The sequence below is a fragment of the Mytilus californianus genome, unplaced genomic scaffold (assembly GCF_021869535.1).
Source record: "Mytilus californianus isolate M0D057914Y unplaced genomic scaffold, xbMytCali1.0.p SCAF_2, whole genome shotgun sequence".
NCBI lineage: Eukaryota > Metazoa > Mollusca > Bivalvia > Mytilida > Mytilidae > Mytilus > Mytilus californianus.
Window position 1 is genome coordinate 71209062 of NW_026262668.1, and position 24187 is coordinate 71233248.

Below are 24187 nucleotides of genomic sequence, written 5' to 3' on the forward strand. Positions count from 1 at the left end.
AAAGTAATGCCACCCAATTTCAAACTTGATCTGTGTTTTGTGGTAATAAGCATTGTATATAAGTTTCATAACATTTGGTTGAGGCGAACTAAAGTTAGAGAACAGAAACGAAAAATTCAGCAATTTTTATGTTTAGAAATGGGCATGACTCATGAACGGTAAAAGTGACGCCACCCAATTTTGAACTTGATCTGTGTTTTGTGGTAATAAGCATTGTGTATAAGTTTCATAACATTTGGTTGAGGCAAACTAAAGTTAGAGAACGGAAACCAATTTTGGGGATGTATGGACAGGACGTACAAGGCGGGGGAATAAAAATAGCAGACAGAAAACAATAACAATCAATCAATCAATAAAATGCTCCGCAGGGCGCAGCTTGATACGACCGCAGAGGTCGAACCCTGAACAGTTGGGGCAAGTATGGACACAACATTCAAGCTTGATACAGCTCTGAATTTGGATTGTGATTAAATATTTGACACAGCATAGGTTTCTGACACAGAATGAATGTGGTCTAAGAACTTAAAAATTTTAAATTGGACATTCACCTATTATGGTCCAATATCCAAAATCTAAATACATGGTTAGATTCAGCATATCAAAGAACCCCAAGAATTCAATTTTTGATGAAATCAAACAAAGTTTAATTTTAGACCCCGATTTGGACCAACTTGAAAACTGGGCCCATAATCAAAAATCTAAATACATGTTTAGATTCAGCATATCAAAGAACCCTAAAAATTCAATTTTTGTTAAAATCAAACTAAGTTTAATTTTGGACCCTTTGGACCTTAATGTAGACCAATTTGAAAACGGAACCAAAAATTAAGAATCTAAATACACGGTTAGATTAGGCATATCAAAGAACCCCAATAATTCAATTTTTGATGAAATCAAACAAAGTTAAATTTTGGACCCTTTTGACCTCAATGTGGACAAAGTTGATAACGGGGCCCAAAAATCAAAAATCTAAATACATGGTTAGATTCAGCATATCAAAGAACCCCATATATTCAATTTTTGTTGAAATCAAACAAAGTTTAATTTTGGACCCCAATTTGGACCAACTTGAAAACTGGGCCCATAATCAAAAATCTAAATACATGTTTAGATTCAGCATATCAAAGAACCCTAAAAATTCAATTTTTGTTAAAATCAAACTAAGTTTAATTTTGGACCCTTTGGACCTTAATGTAGACCAATTTGAAAACGGAACCAAAAATTAAGAATCTAAATACACTGTTAGATTCAGCATATCAAAGAACCCCAATAATTCAATTTTTGATGAAATCAAACAAAGTTAAATTTTGGACCCTTTGGACCTCAATGTGGACCAATTTAAAAACGGGGCCCAAAATCCAAAAACTTAATACACGGTTAGATTCAGCATATTAAAGAACCCCAAGAATTCAAGAATAAAACCCCATTGAAATTGATCAAGAAATAAGCAATTTATACGAAGTATCTTCTTTTGCACAGTACTGTGCAATTGAATATTTCTTGCTATTGCGCATTACTGTACAATTGACAATTTCTTGCTATTGCGCAATATTGTGCTATTGGATATTTCTTGCTATTGCGCAATACTGTGCAATTGAAGATTTCTTGCTATTGCGCAATACTGTGCAATTGAAGATTTCTTGATATTGTGCAATACTGTGCAATTGAAAATTTCTTGCTATTGCACAATACTTATTAGATAATAATTTACACATCCTGTTTGGTGTGTATCTCCTACCATATCATTATTATTTGCTTTTAAATATTAATCAGAAATAACCAACTTAAAATGGAAAATTTTAAAAGAAAAAAAAAAGGAAAAAAAGAAAAAAAAAGAAAAAAAAAAATCCCCCCCCCAAATTTTTTGAACCCCCTTATGATTCATCACCCCCAAACTCAATCCCAGCCTTCCCTTTGTGGTATGGTACCTTGCAGTACAATTTCAGAGAGATCCATACACTTGAACACAAGTTATTGTCTGGAAACTAGAAAAATGCTTATTTTTGGACCCTTTTTGGCCCCCAATTCCTAAACGTTTCGGGCAATTACCCCCAAACTCAATTCCAGCTTTCCCTTTGTGATATGGAACCTTGTAGTACAATTTCAGAAATATCCAAACACTTACACACAAGTTATTGTCATGAAACTAGAAAAATGCTTGTTTTTTGCCCCTTTTTTGGCCCCTAATTCCTAAAATTTTGAGGCAATTACCCCCAAAATCAATTACAGCCTTTCCTTTGTGATATGGAACCTTGTGGTACAATGTCAGAGAGATCCATACACTTACACACAAGTTATTGTCTGGAAGTTACAAAAATGCTTATTTTTGGCCCCTTTTTGGCCCCTAATTCCTTAACTGTTGGTACCATAACCCCTAAAATCAATCCCAACCTTCCTTTCGTGGTATTGAACCTTATGGTAAAATTTCATGGAGATCCATTCACTTAAACTAAAGTTAGAGTGCGAAAACCAATGTGTCTTCGGACGATGCCGGACGACGACGACGACGACGCCAACGTCATACCAATATACGACCAAAAAATTTTTAATTTTTGCGGTCGTATAAAATTAGTTGCCTAACATGTAACTAAACAAAACAACTGACTTTTGAATTTCTTTCTGATGGTGGATTGGAAAAGTATAATATTTTAATAAGAATGTGTATGCCTTAACGATACAGTAAAATAATGGCTATTCGGTTTAAATGGATGTTTGAAGGTAGGAAGGCAAGTTTTACTTTATACATGGGTTATAGGAGGATTTTGTTTTACTTTAAACATGGGGTATAGGAGTTTGTTTGACTTTATACATGGGTTATAGGAGGAGTTTGTTTGAAGTTATACATGGGTTATAGGAGGAGTTTGTTTGACTTTATACATGGGTTATAGCAGGAGTTTGTTTGAAGTTATACATGGGTTATAGCAGGAGTTTGTTTGGAGTTATACATGGGTTATAGGAGGAGTTTGTTTGAAGTTATACATGGGTTATAGGAGGAGTTTGTTTGACGTTATAAATGGGTTATAGGAGGAGTTTGTTTGACTTTATACATGGGTTATAGGAGGAGTTTGTTTGAAGTTATACATGGGTTATAGGAAGAGTTTGTTTGACTTTATACATGGGTCATAGGAGGAGTTTGTTTGAAGTTATACATGGGTTATAGGAGGAGTTTGTTTGAAGTTATACATGGGTTATAGGAGGAGTTTGTTCGACTTTATACATGGGTTATAGGTGGAGTTTGTTTGAAGTTATATATGGGTTATAGGAGGAGTTTGTTTGACTTTATACATGGGTTATAGGAGGAGTTTGTTTGAAGTTATACATGGGTTATAGGAGGAGTTTGTTTGACTTTATACATGGGTTATAGGAGGAGTTTGTTTGAAGTTATACATGGGTTATAGGAGGAGTTTGTTTGACTTTATACATTGGTTATAGGAGGAGTTTGTTCGACGTTATACATGGGTTATAGGAGGAGTTTGGTTGACTTTATACATGGGTTATAGGAGGAGTTTGTTTGACGTTTAACATGGGTTATAGGAGGAGTTTGTTTGACTTTATACATGGGTTATAGGAGTTTGTCCCTTCCTACCCACCCACATCCTTGTTAATAGAATAGCTCTTACATTTATTTCTACAAAATAGGACCGATTCTAAATATAGTCATTCCTCAAAATCTTAAACCTAGTTGTATAAGACTTTAATCAAAAAGACAAATTTTTATAAGATTTGAAAAGGAAGGTAATGAGATATGCACTGCTAAGCATGTGACTAACAATAACAAGTTCAACTGTGAACAACTGTGGACTAATGATACCCCTGCTATAAGTATTTGGCAAAAAGGAAGTTAATGGAAGTGAAAAACATTACACTGTATATGTTCGCGTCAAGCTTTATACCATTTTTCAGGAAGCTCTGAAGCATATATCCTGAGAAAAATGTGACTAAAATTTCATACATGACCATTATGTATTAGAATTTAAAATATTTGGTAATCAGGAAGTTGATGTGCTACGATTGTGAAAACACATCAGACTGTATAAAATGCTCACAGGAAGCTCTGATTTCTAGTTCCTGAGAAAAATGCAATGAAAGTTTCATGGGACAGACAGACGGAATGAAGTATGGGCAGATAGGGGTATACATCCTTCCCTTCAAGGGAATTATTAAAGACATCAAAATCAAGAATATACTGTGATTTAACCATTTGGAAAAAGTAAGACAATTTATTAATAAAAGGTTTTAGATATCATTGTCTCATAATATAATTAGATGAACACACTTTCATTTATTAATTTATCCTTATCAGGAATGTTTGGAGACAAAAGTTTGGAATCCTAAAGATGAAATAATGCAGCAAGGATGACGTTTGGTACAGTTGCTTACCCTGAATGTTTCTATTAACTCTATCAACTGATCCACACTGATCTCAAAGTCTTTTAAGTAAATTAAGAATATCTCCAATAATTCACTCTACAATAATACAAAAAATAGTATAGATAAGTAAAACTAAACAAAAATAAACACAAAATCTGTTTTTGTTTATAGTAAGGTTCACATTATTTCTAGTTTTAAATGAAAAATTCTTTTTTCCAGTTTTAGAATAGAATATGCACATCTATTCTATCTATTACCAATAAGTTCAATAAATATTTTACCTCCCTCCGCTAAATAACATTTTTCGTAAACTAATTCTGCTTTTAATGCTTACATATTGCTCTAAAATGATTTTTATAACACATTTTGTTACTTTGATAAAGATAACTTTTTCAAGCAATTTCAGTGCAATGAGTTTACCTGTTCTTTTAGATTCTGGTGTGCCCATATAAGTGCTTGTCTGTCAGTCTAAAAAAGAATGTGATTCATCAATGATTGTATAGGATTCCAGAGGTATTTTCAAAATCTGATGGCTGCTGGTTTGTTTATGAAAATTTAGCTGAAGAAACACAGAACATGGGTTTAAATTTCATCAAAATTGAAAGCATTTATTCTTTCTATAAATAAATAATTTCCTGATTATTACACTTGATATGATTGACTGTATCATGGCATATGTATTATGCAATAAAAGGGCTAAAATGAATTTTTTTAACTTATTCAAGTTACTATGCTTTATTATTCATCAATGAACATTTCCAGTTTCTGGGTTAAAAGAAATCATCACATGGGTAAAACTGACACTTTATGCATTACTTACCATAAGAACACTGTGGGTTTCCCAAGTAGGAAGATTTTCATCAAGTACCCACTTCAGCTGCTCATCAATCTATAAGTGTACAAATGTATATATACTCAGTTTGGTACTCAATTGAACAAAATAACTTTTTAGATACATCTCTGAATTTTTCCATCCATTATAACTATTTACGAAAGAAGAAAAATGTAATTTTGTATGTATACATATAAAATATTTGCCATGGTTGAAATATTATTATATTAAACTAATATTTGTCTGTCAGTCTAAAAAAGAATGAACCAAAACAACATATAGATAAGTTCTGATCCATAAATAATTGTATAGGGTTCAGGAGGTATTTTAAAATCTAATGGATGCTAGTAAGTTAAAAAAATTTAGCCGGAGAAACACAGAACACAGGTTTAAATTTCATAAAAATTTATAGCACTATTGTTGAAGGCTGTACGGTGACCAATAGTTGTTAACTTCTGTGTCATTTGGTTTCTGGTGGAGAGTCTTCTCATTGGCTATCATACCACATCTTCTTACTTTTATAATACCCCATTCTCACACTATGCCATTTTAATCTGGGTTAATTAACCAGGTTAAAAGTAGGTATAGTGAGTATCTTATCCCATGGCCAACTCAGATTTAAGTTACACGTCATTCTATGTGGAGTTCAGGGAGTCCATGACCTGTTTTATGATGGCGCACCACCATTGTTAAAATATCTTCCACCATCATCAAATGATCCCTGCCACTGTCGAAATTTGTTTTCGTTTCACTAGCTGTGCCATTTTTGTTAGCAATTATAATCAATTGCATTTGATTGCATAACCCTTATTGCAATGTATTGTATCATAATTCAAAGGGTCCTCCTGATTACAGTTTTAAAGCCCTGAGGGATACCCGGCTATTTAAGATCACTAATCACTTGTACAGGTAAATGGACACACCTGACAGGAGAGCACTTCATCAAGATAGAAGATTGATTGCATTATTTAATTACGTTTCAGCAACTGCTACTGAAAATTTAGATTAAAGAATAAATCTTAAATCCAGTTACGAAGAAAAAAGTGTAACAAGTCGTGCACATACTTTTTATAATGACTTAAGCAATCAGCATCCCCCTTTTTAAGTACAAAATAAGACGTAAAACAGAACATAATTTCATGCCAAATAACATGAGTTCAGCAACTGTAGATAATATTGAATCACTTTACAAGTTTAAAAGTAAATACATGTACATGAATATTAACAGCAATTTGATAATCTGAAGAAATTTCGTATCACAATTCCAAATTCATTTCGTAGTTTACAATCAAATTAATACATCCGGTTTTTATTCAGATTCGAAAGATGCATGTTGGCATGTTGCATAGTCCATTACTATGATTGAAATTTGCAATTTAAAGTCATTAAAATCATTTTAGTTGTAAACATTTGCCTTCCAAATCTTTCTTCGACCTTTTACAAATCGGGTACAAAACTTCTCGTTGTTGATGCTGCAAATCGTCGATACCAGTTTGACAGTGAAAAAAGATCCTCCCCCTGATTTTTAAGTCCTAATCAATATTACCTAAATAGCAAGAAAACGATTGTAATTAAGATTGACATATGCAAACATTATAAGTAGGCGGAGTTAAATCTGTGTAAAGGTAAATTTGATTATTTGATAATGTCCAATTGAATTTAAATATACTGTATACAAGTTTAAATCCTCCTTTTTATGTTGTTTTCAGATGTCAATCTTAATTACAATGCTTGAGCAAACATTGATACAAACAAAGCAAGCAAGCCAAACAAACCTTTGCCTTGCTAGCATTACGAAAAAAGCTGTAAGGAAAAGACAATAATCTCACTGTCTATATGTCAAAAAGTAAAATCACAAAAATACTGAACTCCGAGGAAAATTCAATCGGAAAGTCCCTAATCACATGGCAAAATCAAATGACAAAACACATCAAACGAATGGACAACAACTGTCATATTCCTGACTTGGTACAGGCATTTTCAAATGTAGAAAATGGTGGATTGAACCTGGTTTTATAGCGCTAAACCTCTCACTTGTACGACAGTCTTATCAAATTTCGTTATATTTACAACGATGCGTTGAGAGAGAGTAAGATACAGGAGGAGTTTTACTCCTCCACACAGAATACTCAAGTTTTCGCAAACACAGAAAGGAAGATCGGTGGTCAAGGTTTTCCCTAAACTGCCCAAAAAATTCTGTTTCAATGGATGCCTTACTGAATTTGATGTAAGGACTTGTTTAAAAATGTTGGTGTGTCTTATACTCATAAACTTTTTCTTACAGTTTTAAGGGCAAATAAGGGGATGTGTGCAATACATAAATGTGTTTTATGCACACAAAAAGATGGTAAACATTAGTTTTGTTGGAATGTTTACTTTCTTCCAAAATTGATGCATTACTATAACTAGAGTAAAATACAATAAAAAAAAAAATGTAAACACAAAATCTTACCTTTTTAAAAAGCAGCCCATCAGTATTGAGAAGTTCCATAATCTGTTGGAATTCATCCTAAAAAACACAACATGTAGGGGCATGTAGATGTAACACAAATCATTTAAACATCACAACATGTCAAATTCTTTTTTTTTTAATTAAAGGTGTTGCATTACTACTATCAATTCAGAATTACACACCTGGCTACTTTTCACAAGAAAACATTTAAATATGATTCCTGTACATAGAGTATAACTTGCAAAATCTAGAATGAGAATTTTTCAAAGTTCATTCAGTCACATTTTTCTATTCATAACCACATTGCATTTCTAATTTACAGTAACTAAATGACATCTAGGCTATTGTGGCACCGAATTCCATGAACACAATGTAGTAAATAAACTCATCATAGATACCATGTAAATGTGAAATAGTACATATACATGTAGGTTAACTTCAGATTCACTACGATTCAAAAATTATTCAGAACATTTCCATTCACATTCAAATTTTTATCAACTGTATTTGCCGAAAAACAAATATTCTTTTATATTTTTTAACCTTTAAAATGCTTTGCTGCTTTTGATTTTGTCTTCTAGTTAGCAAGCTTGGTGGCTATCTGTTTAAAAGTTTACATATTTTCTATACTGAAGAATGTTGAGATGTAATAACTGATATCAAGCAATATGAAATGTTAATACATGTATTCATTTTATAATCATGACACGATATTGTCTTTTACTGTGGATTAATTATTTTGTAGGGTACCAATTTTCGTTGGTAAAGTGTATAATTGTTCAATGGATTACAATTTTTCAATAGACTTTGGTAACACCACAAAATTGAATATCCACAAATACAATTTTGCCTTTAAACAAAAAATTGGTATTCCCAAAATTAAAATAATCCACAGCATATTCATTGGGTAGTGAGTGAATGTTTAAAAATCTACCAATGACAAAGACCAACGCCAAGTGATGACAATAGCTCATGTGGCCTTATCACCAGGTGAGCTAACAGAAACAATAAAAATATTGTAGATTTGGACCCCTGTGGAAATGTAATTTAACAACTAATTCAATTAAGCATGTTTAAGTTTTTTTAGTGAGTGAATGTTATCTAATGTTGAAGAAAAATGATACAAAAATTAGCATTTCCATTATTTCTTCTAGTAAACAAGACAAACTGGAGAGCTTAAGGTTTATGACCTCTTCTGTAGCCATGTGTATTACGAAATTTTTCAAAGTGCAATTATATTAAAACAGCCAAGAAAATGAATAATAGATATGTGCCATTTTGTACATATACCAAAAGGAAACTTCGTTCAAAGTAATATTATTTATTGTTATCTTGCATTTAATAGAAAATGGGGATTTTGTGGCAAATAAAGCCAAGATTTTTGCAGAAAATCCAGACTTTAATACAGAGATTTTCGTTGTAAAATTTTAAACATAGATTACTCACTTGTTTGTCCATGATGTGCTATCGTTTATAGTTTATAAAAAGTCCTAAACAACCTTTACACTCCAAAAAACCTCATACTGAGTCACTGAAGTCGAGCGCATCTTAGATGGTGTACTTGAATTGGTCCATATTTATATTTGCTTTAACCAATATCTTAATTTATAAACTTGTTTTAAGGAAATCATTGCAGCACTGCATACTCCTCTATCTATCAAGCACCGAATTTTCAAATATTAGAGTACAAGGGGAAATGCTGTGGATTTTCTATTAAATTTCCATATGTTTAGCATTGAAACAACAAAAGGGTACATAATCCTTAAATATTATTATAAACTTTTTAAAAATGTGTTCATGACAACTACAAACCTTATATGGATGTGCATCATCCTGCCAAAAGTAACAACTACAAACCTTATATGGATGTGCATCATCCTGCCAAAAGTATCTACTATAAACCTTGTATGGATATGCATCGTCCTGCCAAAAGTAACTACTACAAACCTTATATGGACGTGCATCATCCTGCCAAAAGTAACTACTACAAACCTTATATGGATGTGCATCATCCTGCCAAAAGTTAATGACCACTTTTAAACACTGTAGAAGATATAATCTCTCTGTGAAGTAATAGTCTCTGACTTTGTAAATCAAACTCTGACAGTGTCTATCATTACTTAGTAAAGACTGAAATTGAAAACAAATGAAAATTCATCATTAGATTTTGCCAAATTAGCTATGAAAAAAATCATGAATTCTTGTTGAAATTTAATCATAATAAAAAAAAAACACAAATTATGGTCTTGCCAAATTAATGTTTTATCCTTTAGATTTAAGAAGATACTAAAAAAGAGGAAATTTGTGGGTTTTTTTTCATTAACATACTAAAAAATTAGTAAAGGTTCCAAATCTCAGGTTTATGAAGAAGCTTCTATGTTAGATTTCTGAAATTCCATGAAGGTATGAAAAAGGTTATTGATGTTTTTAAAACATTTAACCACAAGTTGTATCTAATTAACTACAAAATGTATTTATATGTTACCTAAAAAAACATTAAGTCCATTTATCAATAAAATAAATAGATTAAAAATCCATTTTTTTCTTAGGATGTTATTTCTTCATCATGATCAAGTTTCATTAAATTCTGTATGAATGAAAATAGAACATGTGGAAAGAATAAACAAATTATGTTCAGGACACAATAAACATGATAAAGCAAAAAAATCAAGTATTTTGACCAGGAGTTCAAAGGTCAAGGTCATAGTATATCAAAACTTTTTTGTTAAAAAAAAATGATGAATACAAAAGCTGTACTCATTTATTCTAAGCTTTTGTATGTTAAATTTTTAAGATGAAAAATTCAAAACTGTATGTGTCTACCTGAAGATTTTTCTGTGATCCTCTGTAATCATTGGCTAAAAATGAATTAAACAATTCATAACTCCCCTCTTCATCTAGTCCCTGCAAAAGAAAAATCAAAATCAAATTTCATATCTATTGAAAAAAGTCCCATAAACATATATACATTTAGGACAATCTTTATAAACTAGGGAATCAATAAACTTATATTTGTGGTCAACCCGTGTTTAACTCAATGTCACAATGATGACGTAAGGCATATAAGGGAGGAACCAATTGTCATGTAATGAAAAAAAGTTTGTTAATCAGAATTACATGGATTTTCTTAAAACTTTTTTTTATATATATTGTAGATTCAAAAATTTTCGTAGCCAAAGTACAAATTTTCAGAACATAGAAACAAGAACTTTCCTACAAAATAAACAAAATTGACAGCCAGTTTTTTTTAATAAATTTACTGTATATATTTGAAAAAAGTGTAATGAAGTGACAATGTTACTTAATTACACATTGTTTCAAACATTTTGTGAAAGCACTTAAAAAGGATAGAGGAACTGAGTTAACAAAAACTTCAATAAACTAACAACTGTAAATTCAAAATAAATGTCATTAATTTTTTACTCCAATTGTTGAAAAAATTGATAAAAATGGGAAATAAATTATTAAGCTTTTAGGAAACGCTGTATACAAATGCTATCAAAATTCAAAATGAGAGTTTTTATTTTTAGGACTATCCTATTGCAACTTTCGCAATAATGAAAATATCATAAGTATTTCTTAATTTACAATATTACATTGAAACAAAATTTATTTCAAATAATACCAGAAAACTGCTAAGCTTTAGGAGAAAGTCTTGATGGACTTTTGACAGCTTCTTCTCTTTCAAAACATCTCCAGCTACAGTTCTGGAAAAAAAAAATGCAATAAATAATTTTCTTTGTTACTGCTATGTTTGACTAAGTACTTTATTAAATTATCTATATATATGTATCTGAATCCACACACTGAAAAGTTGAACACTTCTTTTCAAAATGGATAAAAAATGTTCATCAAAATTGGTAAATATTTTAGTATGATATGAGCTATTTATTTCTCAAATAAACTTGTCTTTTGACAAATAACACAGTTGACAAACAAATAAAACAACTTGTAGAATTTAAATATTAAAAGAATATAACTTACTGAACAACATATTAACTAACAAATATTAATGTATGTGGCACATCAATGAATAATAGGCATTGTTCATTAGCAAATTAAAGTACATGTGTATTTTCTATATCCCAATTCTTTTTAAAGAGTTTAAATTATATATTTATTACACTGATTCTGGTTAAAAATATAAACTGGAATCAACTAGGAGTTAAAATTGAGAATGGAAATGGGGAATGTGTCAAAAAGACAACAACCCGACAAAAGAGCAGAAAACAGCCCAAGGCCACCAATGTTGCATGTATCTACATTTTTTCTACACTTTGTTGGTACTCTGTAATGTGGCTTAGTTTGATGATTGTGGTCACAATCAAGGAATGGGATTCCTGCCTATAAGTCCTTTAGTTTAACTAATAACAGCATTTCAGAGCTAACAACATAACAAATTTTCAAGTACATGTTAAAAAAACTTACACAGGTTTTCTGAAGAACAGTAGTCCTTTAGATATTTTGTCTTCATTCTTTTTTAATTCTCTTTTCACATACTCCTTAAAATATATCAACCAATTCAAGTTGTCAAATTTTGTTATGCATTGTATGAAGCATATAAAATACATTGTAGTACTGTATATTCAGAAATTATTGCGATGTTTTTATTATTGCTAAAAATGCGACAGGGTTATAATCGCAATAATTTAAACTCGCTTTATGAAATTTTATATGATTTAAACAGGATTTTTCTTAATATCGCAAAAATTAAAATCGCAATAATAAATGCATGCAATAATTTTCTAAATTTACAGTATATAAAATGTAAAACAAGGAAAAATACAAAATTTAAACAGGCTTTAAATAGGCATTAACTACGAGAGATTTTTTTTGTTCAATCTTTAATGAAAGTGAAATAGTGAAATAATAATTCGCATGTATTCGGCTATTAAAAGGAAAAGAATGTTTACATTGAAAGAGATTGACTGAATCGATCCACAAAAAATCATTCTTATTATTATACAGGTAAAATCGTTGATAAACATACTTTTTAACCTACAATATGAAATCAAACAGACCGAGAAAAATCCAATTGCACATGGTCACTATCTATCTATATTTATATCAGGTTAAATGACCATCAGCAGTTTTCAGAGGTCATCTCCAGTGTTCTCCCCAGGATTTTTTGATAGCGCTGTGGTAAGCGCGTGAATTTCGACAATTCTCAGTAACTTTGTCGTGGCGTACGGTTCATTTGTAATGGGTTTGTTATGATGTTTTTATACAATATGCTGCTAATGATGTCCTGATGGAAGTTACCCAGTTGTTTTTAAATATTATTGTTTTTAAATAGATGAAGAATCATTTTTATCTGTGTACAAAACCCAAGGAAAAGTCTTTTTCCATGAAGGGTCAACACCAGACTGGCGATTTGAAGATTTCTCAACAGGTGATGCTGTAGAATATGTAGGACCACAGGCACTTGTTTTTTATCCATGACAAGATCTACTATCCCTATACAGTAGATCTTGCCATGGATAGAAAACAAGTGCCTGTGTGTAGGACCCACTATAACGTCATTGTCAGTTTCTGTGTTGGGTTTTGTAACCCACTGGAGCAGTGTACATACTATTAACCTTACGATGTTTGACAGGAGCTGACATTTGGGAACATTATGATTTCTCTACTACTAAACTTATGATTTCTCATTTTTCTGATCACCATTTACATTCGTATGGCTTCACCCAAGCTGGACATCGAGAAAAGTGAATTTCTCGTCTAGTATTGGCTTGGGGTTTGTTTTTCTAATCATAGCCTCCTAATTGTTTTCAAATGGTAAAATGCATTACTGTAGTATTGCTGATTAAACAATTATTAGTTCGATTAGGTGATAATTAATACTTCAAAGACTTGCACATTGAAAATTTGATCGTTGTTTAAAATTTAAACAAAGTTTATAAAACAAGTTTGTGAGTGTTGTCAGTAAATGCGGTCACTTTACTTCATCTTATTCCATTCATATTTGCTTCTTTATATTCTTTTATTCAAAAAATGGATGATACTGTAACAGTTGATTTCTTCGTTTATTATGATTTTCAAAGATGTCATTTTGTAAAATTTATTAAACTGGTCCCACAAAGTTACTTTATACAACGCAAATAACCCATTCAGAAATAGTAAACCAGATGATCACGTGATCAAAGTAAAAGATGAGCGGGAAATTTGAAGAAAAAAAAAATTGAAACAATATAGCAACGCGATTGATTTAGATAGCGCTGCGCTCAATTCAAAAGAACAGCGGAAAATTGGGATAGCGCTGAATTCCACAGTGCTCAAACGGCCTGGGGAGAACACTGGTCATCTCGATGGTTAATTAGATGACGTCTAGACAAAAATAAACACGAAATGCTGATACATTTTATCAAGTCCATGCAGTGTAAATTGTTTAATTTAGACTTTTTGGTCGCTATCTATTTATATTTATATTGGGTTATATGATCTTCACCAGTTTTCAGAGGTCATCTTGATGGTTAATTAGATGACGTCTAGACATAAATACACCTGAAATGCTGATACATTTTATCGAGTCCATGCATTGTTAATTGTTTACTTTAGACAAATGTTAGACTTTTTGTAATTTGGATATACATTTTAGTATGTTATAAATCAAATATAAGAATTTGAGTCAAATGGGTGAACATGACAGCTAATGCCCTTTTAACTACAATGAAATTGAAAATAAGCTAAAAAAACAATTGTTTAAGAAACTGTTCTCCATCCTCAATATCAGCAAAACTTTCCTTATATTTTATTAATTTATAAATTATTGGAAAATTCAAATCATTTTTTTTGGTAATCAAGAGAATAAGATAAACAAATGATAATCTAAAATACTTACATTTGGTCTTAGAAATCCAGTTCCATTTATAAGCTGCCACAAATATCTGTTTCCAAAACTAAAAGAAGTAAATATTTTCTTGTAAGAATTACCATCAGTTATTTAGTAACTAGACAAATAAAGAAATTAATAAAACATTTCACAAAAGACACATGTACATAACCATAAATTTCCTTTTTTAGTTAAACAATACTGAGAATAATTTCACACCTGTTTTGTCTATATAGATTATAAGTATCAGTAATATGTGTACACAATAACAATACAGAGTTACAGTTTTTGCCATTATTCTTTATAAAAAAATAATTTCCATAGCCATTTCAAGTTAAAAAATTACTTTTTTTACTACTAAGGATACATGTACAATGTCTGTGTAATGGTTACACTAACATAATTGAGGCTTCTTTTTTTTTTGTATTTTGGGGTACTGTTTGGATGTTTTTTTTTGTAAATGTTTGGACCCTTGAGAGAGAATCAAGAAAACCAGAAAATGAAAACATTATAATGATTATAGTGAAAAAGCATTATCATTATGCATTAAAATTTCAGGTTACCTGCTTTTTGGTGCAATGTCAGTGTGAACTTAATTCAAAAAGCATATAAATTTTTCCTGATGACTAGAATTAATATCATAGTGCCTAACAAGATTTTGTGAGGTAGATGAAATTGACATTAAAATGATCATATTGAATATTAATGTCCAAAAATAGGCAGATCAGACATATTTTCACTTTACTTACCGACATTTTTGGTTCGGGATTAATTGTAATTATACATTGTAACATTATAATGAGACTGAAAAACGTTTTATTTTGTTAAGATAAACAATAATGTTACCTGGCATAGCTGTGTGAAAAATCTATTACAGCAATTCTCTTCGAAAAATGACTTGTTTAATGGAATAAAGCGTCTGATTTGTAAACTTTCTCTTTTTTTCTCTCCGGTATAGGCTATTCAAAAATAATTTGTCTACTCTATATGTGGAAAATTTTGTGAAAATATAAGAAGAGGCAATTCTTACCTTTCATACCTTTAGTTTCATTGATAAAAAATAATATGGACTCGTCAGGTGGCCAGTTTAATTTGAAGGTCATTTTAGTAACTGTATACATTCATGCATCATCTTTGATCATAAAGTTATGATCTCTTAATTAAAACACAAAAGAATCATGTTACAAGTGTTAATTACATAGATTAAATCCAATCAACAAGGTTAACCTCATAAGGTAAATCGATCACGTGGTGTAAACAATCTGGTTTGAACTGGTCAAAGTTCACCTGGAATTTTATACTGCACGGAAAAGATTGAACAAGTTGTTTAAACTTTACCAATTTACAATTTTTCAACTGAAAATTTTAGCACCACGGACAAAAATTATACATCGCGGTAAGACCAATAGAACCACGCTCAAAAATTATACATTGTGGGCCCACGGTCCTTTAAGGGCCTGGGGAGAACACTGGGTTCTCCTTAAATAATCCAAAAGAAAGAAACAAATTTATACAGGTCATTGATGTTGGCACAGATGAACTCAAATACTGTGGTCAATTAAAAATGGAAATATAGAACGAAACGAAAAGTTCTTCTCTTAGTATATTCCTCCAATATAGGAGCACCTGTGTGAGGCTGTGTCACACAGATCCCTTTATGAAAAAAATTTAAAAGATCAATCATTGTTATAAGTGTACAAAATTGACAGAAAAAAAAGGACAGAAAATATTATCAATACACTTGATGACTTTGAAACAATCAGTATTGGTTGTGAAATATCAGTGGTCTCGTTAGCCCAAAATAGAAGGGCGCCACGCCCTGGGTGCCCTCATCCGCGCCCTGTGTGCCTTCATCTGCGCCCTTCTGCCCTGATGCCTTTTTCCCAAAAACCCTTGTGCCGTTTTGCATGTTTTGGTAAAATTGCCTTTTGTTTCATCGATTTCTTATCACAAAGTTAAATTACATATATGACACCAGGTGATTGCCCCCAGGTTAATCATGTCATTACAAACAATTACAGTGGATAAGACTTCAAAGGTATTAATAACTAGGTAATTTAATTAAGACAATGTACCTTTTTGTCATAAATTTGATTAATGTGTCAGCGAGTGTTTTTAGCTTGGGTCGGCATTTCGATCTCCAAGAAGAGTGTATAAATGAAGACTTCCATGACTTTAGAATAGAATTTAAGTCATCAAAATACAACTATGCCTTCACAGAAACGCCGTCCATCTCAACTTGTGAGCGACAAGCAAACAGTAAATGTGTTAGAAATTTTGGAGTTACTTCCCCTGTTTTAGCTTATTACAAATTTGTGCTCCTAAAATATTATCTAGTATTAAAAATAGGAAAAAATAACCAATTGAATACAAAATTATATAAGAATGTTACCTTAAGGATATTAACTGTCTTTAAACATACCAAAAAAAATATATTGCAATTTATTTTTGATAATCATACTTTTAGCAATCCATGTTCTATACATTGTCAACTATGAAATTTGTAAATAGATATGTTATGATGTTAAACTGCAATCCTAATAAAATGCTTCGCTAGGGCGCAGCTTGATACGAACGCAGAGGTCGAACCCTGAACAGTTGGGGCAAGTATGGACACAACATTCAAGCTTGATACAGCTCTGAATTTGGATTGTTATTAAATATTTGACACAGCATAGGTTTCTGACACAGAAAGAATGTGGTCTAAGAACTTGATTTTTTTTAATTTACCTATTATGGTCCAATGTCCAAAATCAAAATACATGGTTAGATTCAGCATATCAAAGAACCCCATATATTCAATTTTTGTTAAAATCAAACAAAGTTTAATTTTGGACCCCAACTTGGACAAACTTGAAAACTGGGCCCATAACAAAAATCTAAACACATGTTTAGATTCAGCATATCAAAGAACCCCAAGAATTCAATTTTTGCTAAAATCAAACTAAGTTTAATTTTGGACCCTTTGCACCTTAATGTAGACCAATTTAAAAAACGGGACTTAAAATTAAAAATCTAGAATATAGTTAGATTTGGAATATCAAAGAACCCTAATAATTCAATTTTTGATGAAATCAAAGAAAGTTTAATTTTGGACCCTTTTGACCTCAATATGAACCAATTTGATAGCGGGGCCCACAAATAAAAAATCTAAATTCATGGTTAGATTCAGCATATCAAAGAACCCCATATATTCAATTTTTGTTGAAATCAAAAAAAATTTAATTTTGGACCCCAACTTGGACCAACTTGAAAACTGGGCCCATAACAAAAATCTAAACACATGTTTAGATTCAGCATATCAAAGAACCCCAAGAATTCAATTTTTGTTAAAATCAAACTAAGTTTCATTTTGGACCCTTTGGACCTCAATGAAGACCAATTTAAAAAACGGGACCCAAATTAAAAATCTAAAAACACGGTTAGATTTGGCATATCAAAGAACCCCAATAATTCAATTTTTGATGAAATCAAACAAAGTTTAATTTTGGACCCTTTTGACCTCAATTTGAACCAATTTGATAACGGGGTCCACAAATAAAAAATCTAAATACATGGTTAGATTCAGCATATCAAAGAACCTCAAATATTCAATTTTTGTTGAAATCAAAAAAAGTTTAATTTTGGACCCCAATTTGGACCAACTTGAAAACTGGGCCCATAATCAAAAATCTAAATACATGTTTAGATTCAGCATATCAAAGAACCCCATATATTCAATTTTTGTTGAAATCAAACAAAGTTTAGATACTGGACCCTATCTTGGACCAACTTGAAAACTGGGCCCATAATCAAAAATCTAAACACATGTTTAGATTCAGCATATCAAAGAACCCCAAGAATTCAATTTTTGTTAAAATCAAACTTAGTTTAATTTTGGACCCTTTGGACCTTAATGTAGACCAATTTAAAAAACAGGACCCAAAATTAAAAATCTAAATACACAGTTAGATTTGGCATATCAAAAAACCCCAATAATTCAATTTTAGATGAAATCAAACAAAGTTTAATTTTGGACCCTTTTGACCTCAATATGAACCAATTTGATAACGGGGTCCACAAATAAAAAATCTAAATACATGGTTAGATTCAGCATATCAAAGAACCCCACATATTCAATTTTTGTTGAAATCAAACAAAGTTTAATTTTGGACCCCAATTTGGACCAACTTGAAAACTGGGCCAAAAATCAAAATCTAAATACATGTTTAGATTCAGCATATCAAAGAACCTCATATATTCAATTTTTGCTAAAATCAAACAAAGTTTAATTTTGGACCCTTTGGACCTTAATGTAGACCAATTTGAAAACTGGACCCAAAATTAAAAATCTAAATACACTGTTAGATTCGGCATAACAAATAAATAAATGTGATCAAAGATTTTACAAATCTAATGCGCCATACTGTGCAATTAAAGATTACTTCTTGAAATTTTTCAATATTTGAAATTTGAAAAAAAAATAATATTTGAAGAATAATTCTTTTTAATTTCTGAAATCTGAAATAAGAAAAAATTGACCCCCCACAATTTCTTTTTATCCCCCCCCCCCCCCTTTTTTCTCCAAAAAAATTCTTTCCCTCAAGATAAGGTCATAATCTCAATTCAAATTTCCAATGGAGTTGGCAACCATAATTACCCATTTAAATTTACCATAGTGCTAACTTAATCTATTTTATAATAGAATTAAAAATATAGTGTCAAATCTTTCATATGGATTTTTTTGTAAAAAAAAAAGATGCAACATTTGCAGATATTTTTACTGGTCTTCCTTTATAAATATGCATTCCTTTAAACATAATTTAAAAGCAGTGTAAGGGAAGTAACCAAAACGTTGTATTTGGATTACCTCCCTTACACTGTTTTAAATTATCTTTATTGTTCATTAACCATTACTTTATACATAATTTTAAAGCAGTGTAAGGGAGATAATTTCAATGATGAATTTGATTTATCTCCCTTACACTGCTTTAAATTATGTTTTGTACTAAAGTATTTGTCCATTAACCAGGACAACCTTGTTTTTCCCCCTTTTTTGCCCCTAATTCCTAAACGGTTTGAGCCATAACCCCCCAAAGCAAATCCTAACAATCCCTTTGTGGTATGGAAACTTGTAGTATAATTTCAGAGAGATCCATACACTGTTCCACAGTTATTGTCTGGAAACTAGAAAATGCTTATTTTTGGCCCCTTTTTGGCCCCTAATTTCTTAACTGTTGGTACAATAACCCCCAAAATCAATCCCAACCTTCCTTTTGTGGAAAAAGTTTGAAATAAGACAACTCTGTCACATGTATGCTAAACTATGAGATGTTTAGTTTATGTTGTTTTTTTTTGGAAAGGGGGGGATAGTAAGTTAATTTGCCTCTATTGGTTTATAGTGATGTGATGTATGAATGTGTATTGACATGTTTTATGAACATGTCGTATGAATTACATTTTCGAATGCAAATTTTATATAATAAATAATCAAAACAACAACTTATGCATCTTTATTAACAACATATACAGTAAAAAAAAAGAATGTGAACTCGTGATATACACAGAAACGTAGACAAAAGAAATGAGCAGTGCCTTTTCCTTTCATAAAAAAAGTGCCCTGCCCTCCACTGGCACCCTGCCCCTTTTGATTTCTAGCTGGAGCACTGAATATGAATGTAGTGAAATGTTTGATTTGAAAGATTGTGATGTAACATTTCAATTTATACATTCAGCATTGTTCAGCAATATTCAAATAGACCAATCTCGAGTTGTTTTTAAGAATGAGGTCCAATGTACACCGGATGACCAGGTGTCATGATGTCATTACAATCAGTTCTTACTGTGAAGCTATAATGTAAGCATTGTGACATGGGAAACAGGGCTCACACTACTTCAGAATCATAGGGAGAAGTGACTTCTCTTTTTGAAACTGAGAGGGAGAAGTGGTGAGATTTGAAAGAGAAGTGCTCATTCGCTTGCCGCCCTACAATGTTTGGTTTTTACTATAATACAAAGGGTCATATGTATCTTATTTTTTTTTTATTGTTCAATTAAAGTAACAGTTCAAATTCAAAGTTGTTTAATTTTATCATATCTAGTTGCACAATCATATTTGTCCTCTTGTCAGAAAAAAAACAATCAAATATCTGGCAATAATAAAAAAGATTTTTTTTTTTATATCAAAAAGGAAAAGAAAAGTTGTTATATCAATTAAAATTCAATTAAAAAACTACTCTGTTATCATGTTTATGAAATTAAGTATTTCTCATTAAAAACAATGAAAAAGATATATAAATTTAACAGTCTTATTTAACACAGTTAAGCTTGGACATAATATAATTATATTAGTGTAATAGTCTCAGAGTTGAGCAACTTTGATATATGAATTGAAACAATGCAGATACATGGAAATATATACATTAATCAAGTAGATCTAACCATAAGTATGTAAATGCGTGTGGAATGCGTATTTTTTTCCTCTTTGGGATCAATTTTCTTCTGTCAGCTCTGCCATTCATGCATCTGTAGTCATTATCGTAAGATTCCTGATTTCGGTCATAGCTGGTCCGTTTCCAATGAATCTTGACTCCGATCCGTAGTTGTTAAATAATTTGCCCAATTTTTTCAATGGTGGACGAAGAAAATTTACAAATATAAACGATGTTTGACACGCTATTTGGAAAGGAATATGATGTTTTTAATGCAATATATGTATGACAAATTTACTTCAGGCAAATTTCATCACGTTCTAATGAAGTAACAAACTTATTTTGCCGAAAGTTAGAATGATTTGATGTACGCTCTTGAGTAACAAGTACAAGAAGTGATAAAAAATTGTCTTTATGAAAATAACATGCAACCGACTTTAAAATCAATGCTTTAACCTCTTTTTTAAAGAAAATAAATCATTTATGTCTTTGAATTTCTTTACTTTTAAATGAAAAATTGCTGTTTCATTGCCTTAGTAAATATTGAATATTGCCGATGATGAAAGCGACTGAAAGCGAGTATTGTGAACAACAGGACGACTAAATTTCGCTTTTGAGGGTCAGGCAAAGCAAAGTGGACGGGAAAGCGACTTTGTCGCCCCAGTTGCCTGCTAGCGTGAGCCCTGGGAATATACAGGAAAATGCACAAGTTAGAAAGTCATTCATTAAGGTTCACCATAACAAATGGAAAAAAAATGGCTGCATTTACACCTCAAAAACTACTCAGAGTACAGACTAACCTGTGCAGTTGGAAAAGTTTTTAAGGCCTGGCATCCACTAAATATATAAAATTTATGTGCATTTTATGTTTCAGAAAGATAAAATCTTTTTTGGATTTTGATGGGCTTTCTTTTTCGTTCCTGCTGTTGGTGTAAAAGTACTGCACAGGTTAGTCTGTACTCAGAGTAGTTATTGAGGTGTAAATATAGCCATGTTTGTCCTTTTTTTATAATGAACCGTTATTGGCGTTAAGGCAGAACACAACAAATGATCAGTTCGGTAGGGTGGAAAATGGCCATATTCTAGATTTGGGAGTCAGAGGACTAAACTATGACACTGAAATGAAGAATGGGTTTAGGCAATGAACTGAGGCCGATCAAAATTGAAATATATTATGGTAATAAAGGAAAATCTTAAACCTTTCAGATTTCAGCTGTCCCGCCATCACATTTTGTTTTACCGGAAACACAATAAAGGCACATAAATCAAAATCAATTGACGGACCTTCAAATTTCCGAGGTAGATTATTTGGAAAAAAATTGTATTTAAATATATACAGAGCAGAGCAGATTTTGTAAATAAATATTCTGCGGCCCTCATTAAGTTGGAAATAAATAATTTCACACATGAAAATAAATATACTGGTTAAAAAATGTTTGATATGTTGGAAATATTTTTGGCTCGCTTCGCTCGCCAAATTTACCAAGATATACAATAGTTTAAGAAATATTGGCTGTGGCAAATGCAAGGGGACATAGAGAGCGTACCCCTTTGACTAGAAATTTTTTTAATCGTCTCAAATAATTTTGCCTCGATACGTTCGGCAAACTTCTTGCCATTTTTTGGCTAACGTTAACCCTCTCCAAGCATCCTGGACCCGCCCTCAGTGATTGTTATGGTATTATATTTGGCACTTGCTATTTTTCCGGCTCTGGCGAAATGATCTCTTAGGTGCTATTTTACCGACTCCGGCAAAATAGCCTCCTTAGCGCTATTTTGCCGATTTATATAGAGTTTTTCTATTTTGCCGGTCTTAATTCTGTTTCAGAAAGATAAAATCTTTTTTGGATTTTGATGGGCTTTTTTTTCGTTCCTGCCTTTGGCGTAAAGGTACTTAGTACAGGTTAGTCTGTACTCAGAGTAGTTTTTTTTAATATTTTGATTAAGAATGGAAAGAAATATAGAAACAGACACTTTAATAAGAAATCCTTATAAAATATGTTTTCTTTTAAAAAAAATTATACATAAGCAAAGTATGTAGGCCTATATTAAAATTAATATTTTTATTAAAAATTTCCATAAGTTTTGAAATTAAATGTAACTTTACATACACTTTGATAAGAAGTCTCTAACAAATATGATGTCTTTTTTTAAAGATATAATATTAAAGCAAAGCATGCATATCAAAATTAATATTCTAATTAAAAGTTGTAATAAAAAAATTCCATAAGTTTTAAGATAAAATTTAATAACCTCAAAATGCTTTACAAGTGTTACAAAACCAGTGCCTTGTTTTTGGTACATTTTTTGGTCTTGCACAAGAAAGATGCTACCACTGCAGATATGAACTGTATCTTTGTCTTTCCTCTTGATGTCCGACTGTATGCTGTGCAAATCTTTCAAAACAACTTTCTTTCCAGTTTGCCGCATTACATATTTCTGCAGCATATTTTTGTTAGCATTTACTTTCAGCATGTTTTCTATGGCTTGTCTACCTTCGGAAGATAAATGTCTCTATTTTGTCAAGTATATGAATACATTTTCGTTGATTTAATGATTATGTTCATTGTTGGATTTTGACTCAATCAGTTGTTGCCCATCTGGATCGGTGCACAGTTGAATGAAAAAAAAATACAATTCTGCTTAAATCTAGCCTGATTAGGACGTTGACCTGTAAAATGAGAGGCCATCTGCAAGGAAGGTAGTTGGATATGGTTTTTAGAATAGTTTTTTTTTCTATTTTTTGTTGTTTAGCGAGAATAACACAATTGTGATTTATTTGTTATTTTAGGTTTGCAATATTATGCACTAAATGAAAAAAGCACTTGTTAGTGCAAAGTGTATACCAAGTTTGATTTAAATCGATTGAATGATGTTGAATGACGGACAATTTCACAAGTTTTGACAATGTTAGTTTCGTTGCTGCTTGTTATCACAAATGTATTCCGCCTTTCGTAAATGTATACTGTTGCAAGATAAAAACGAAGATACATATACATGTAATTATGAAACAACTTGACTTACCGGTGGGCGAAGGTTTGTGGTCTTTGCCGCCACGAACACAGCAATACTTTATTGCACCATATACTAGATCGTTATTAAATAATTTTTTGGTGCTCTAGTTTTCATAAGTTTTATAGTCCTTGAATCACGTATCCACAGTTGCACATAGTTGTCCTTTTCAACATGTTCCAAAACCTGTTCTAGCTCTTCATATGAGCCGAACTTAGCGTTTTGTTCAATTTTTTTGACAATGAAGTGTCGTCTTCCATTTTCGAACGTCAGTGTTT

General features: G+C 31.4%; 1 protein-coding gene across 2 annotated transcripts in view; it reads right to left on the reverse strand.

Moving 5' to 3' along the window:
* LOC127728024 (nucleoporin NUP188-like) overlaps positions 1-22136 on the reverse strand; it is a 101168-nt gene extending 79032 nt beyond the window's left edge. The window contains exons 1-10 of one of the 2 annotated variants that reach the window (XM_052235173.1): positions 22097-22136; positions 14497-14554; positions 12084-12157; positions 11281-11362; positions 10479-10559; positions 9648-9785; positions 7656-7712; positions 5192-5260; positions 4792-4839; positions 4381-4467 (exon numbers count right to left, since the gene is read on the reverse strand). In XM_052235173.1, coding sequence (XP_052091133.1) covers positions 4381-4467; positions 4792-4839; positions 5192-5260; positions 7656-7712; positions 9648-9785; positions 10479-10559; positions 11281-11362; positions 12084-12157; positions 14497-14554; positions 22097-22122 — 720 coding nt within the window. In that variant the 5' untranslated portion in view covers positions 22123-22136. The remainder of the gene's footprint in view (positions 1-4380; positions 4468-4791; positions 4840-5191; positions 5261-7655; positions 7713-9647; positions 9786-10478; positions 10560-11280; positions 11363-12083; positions 12158-14496; positions 14555-22096) is intronic. The other variant, XM_052235174.1, reaches the window with a different exon arrangement.
* Between the last annotated feature and the right edge of the window lie 2051 nt (positions 22137-24187).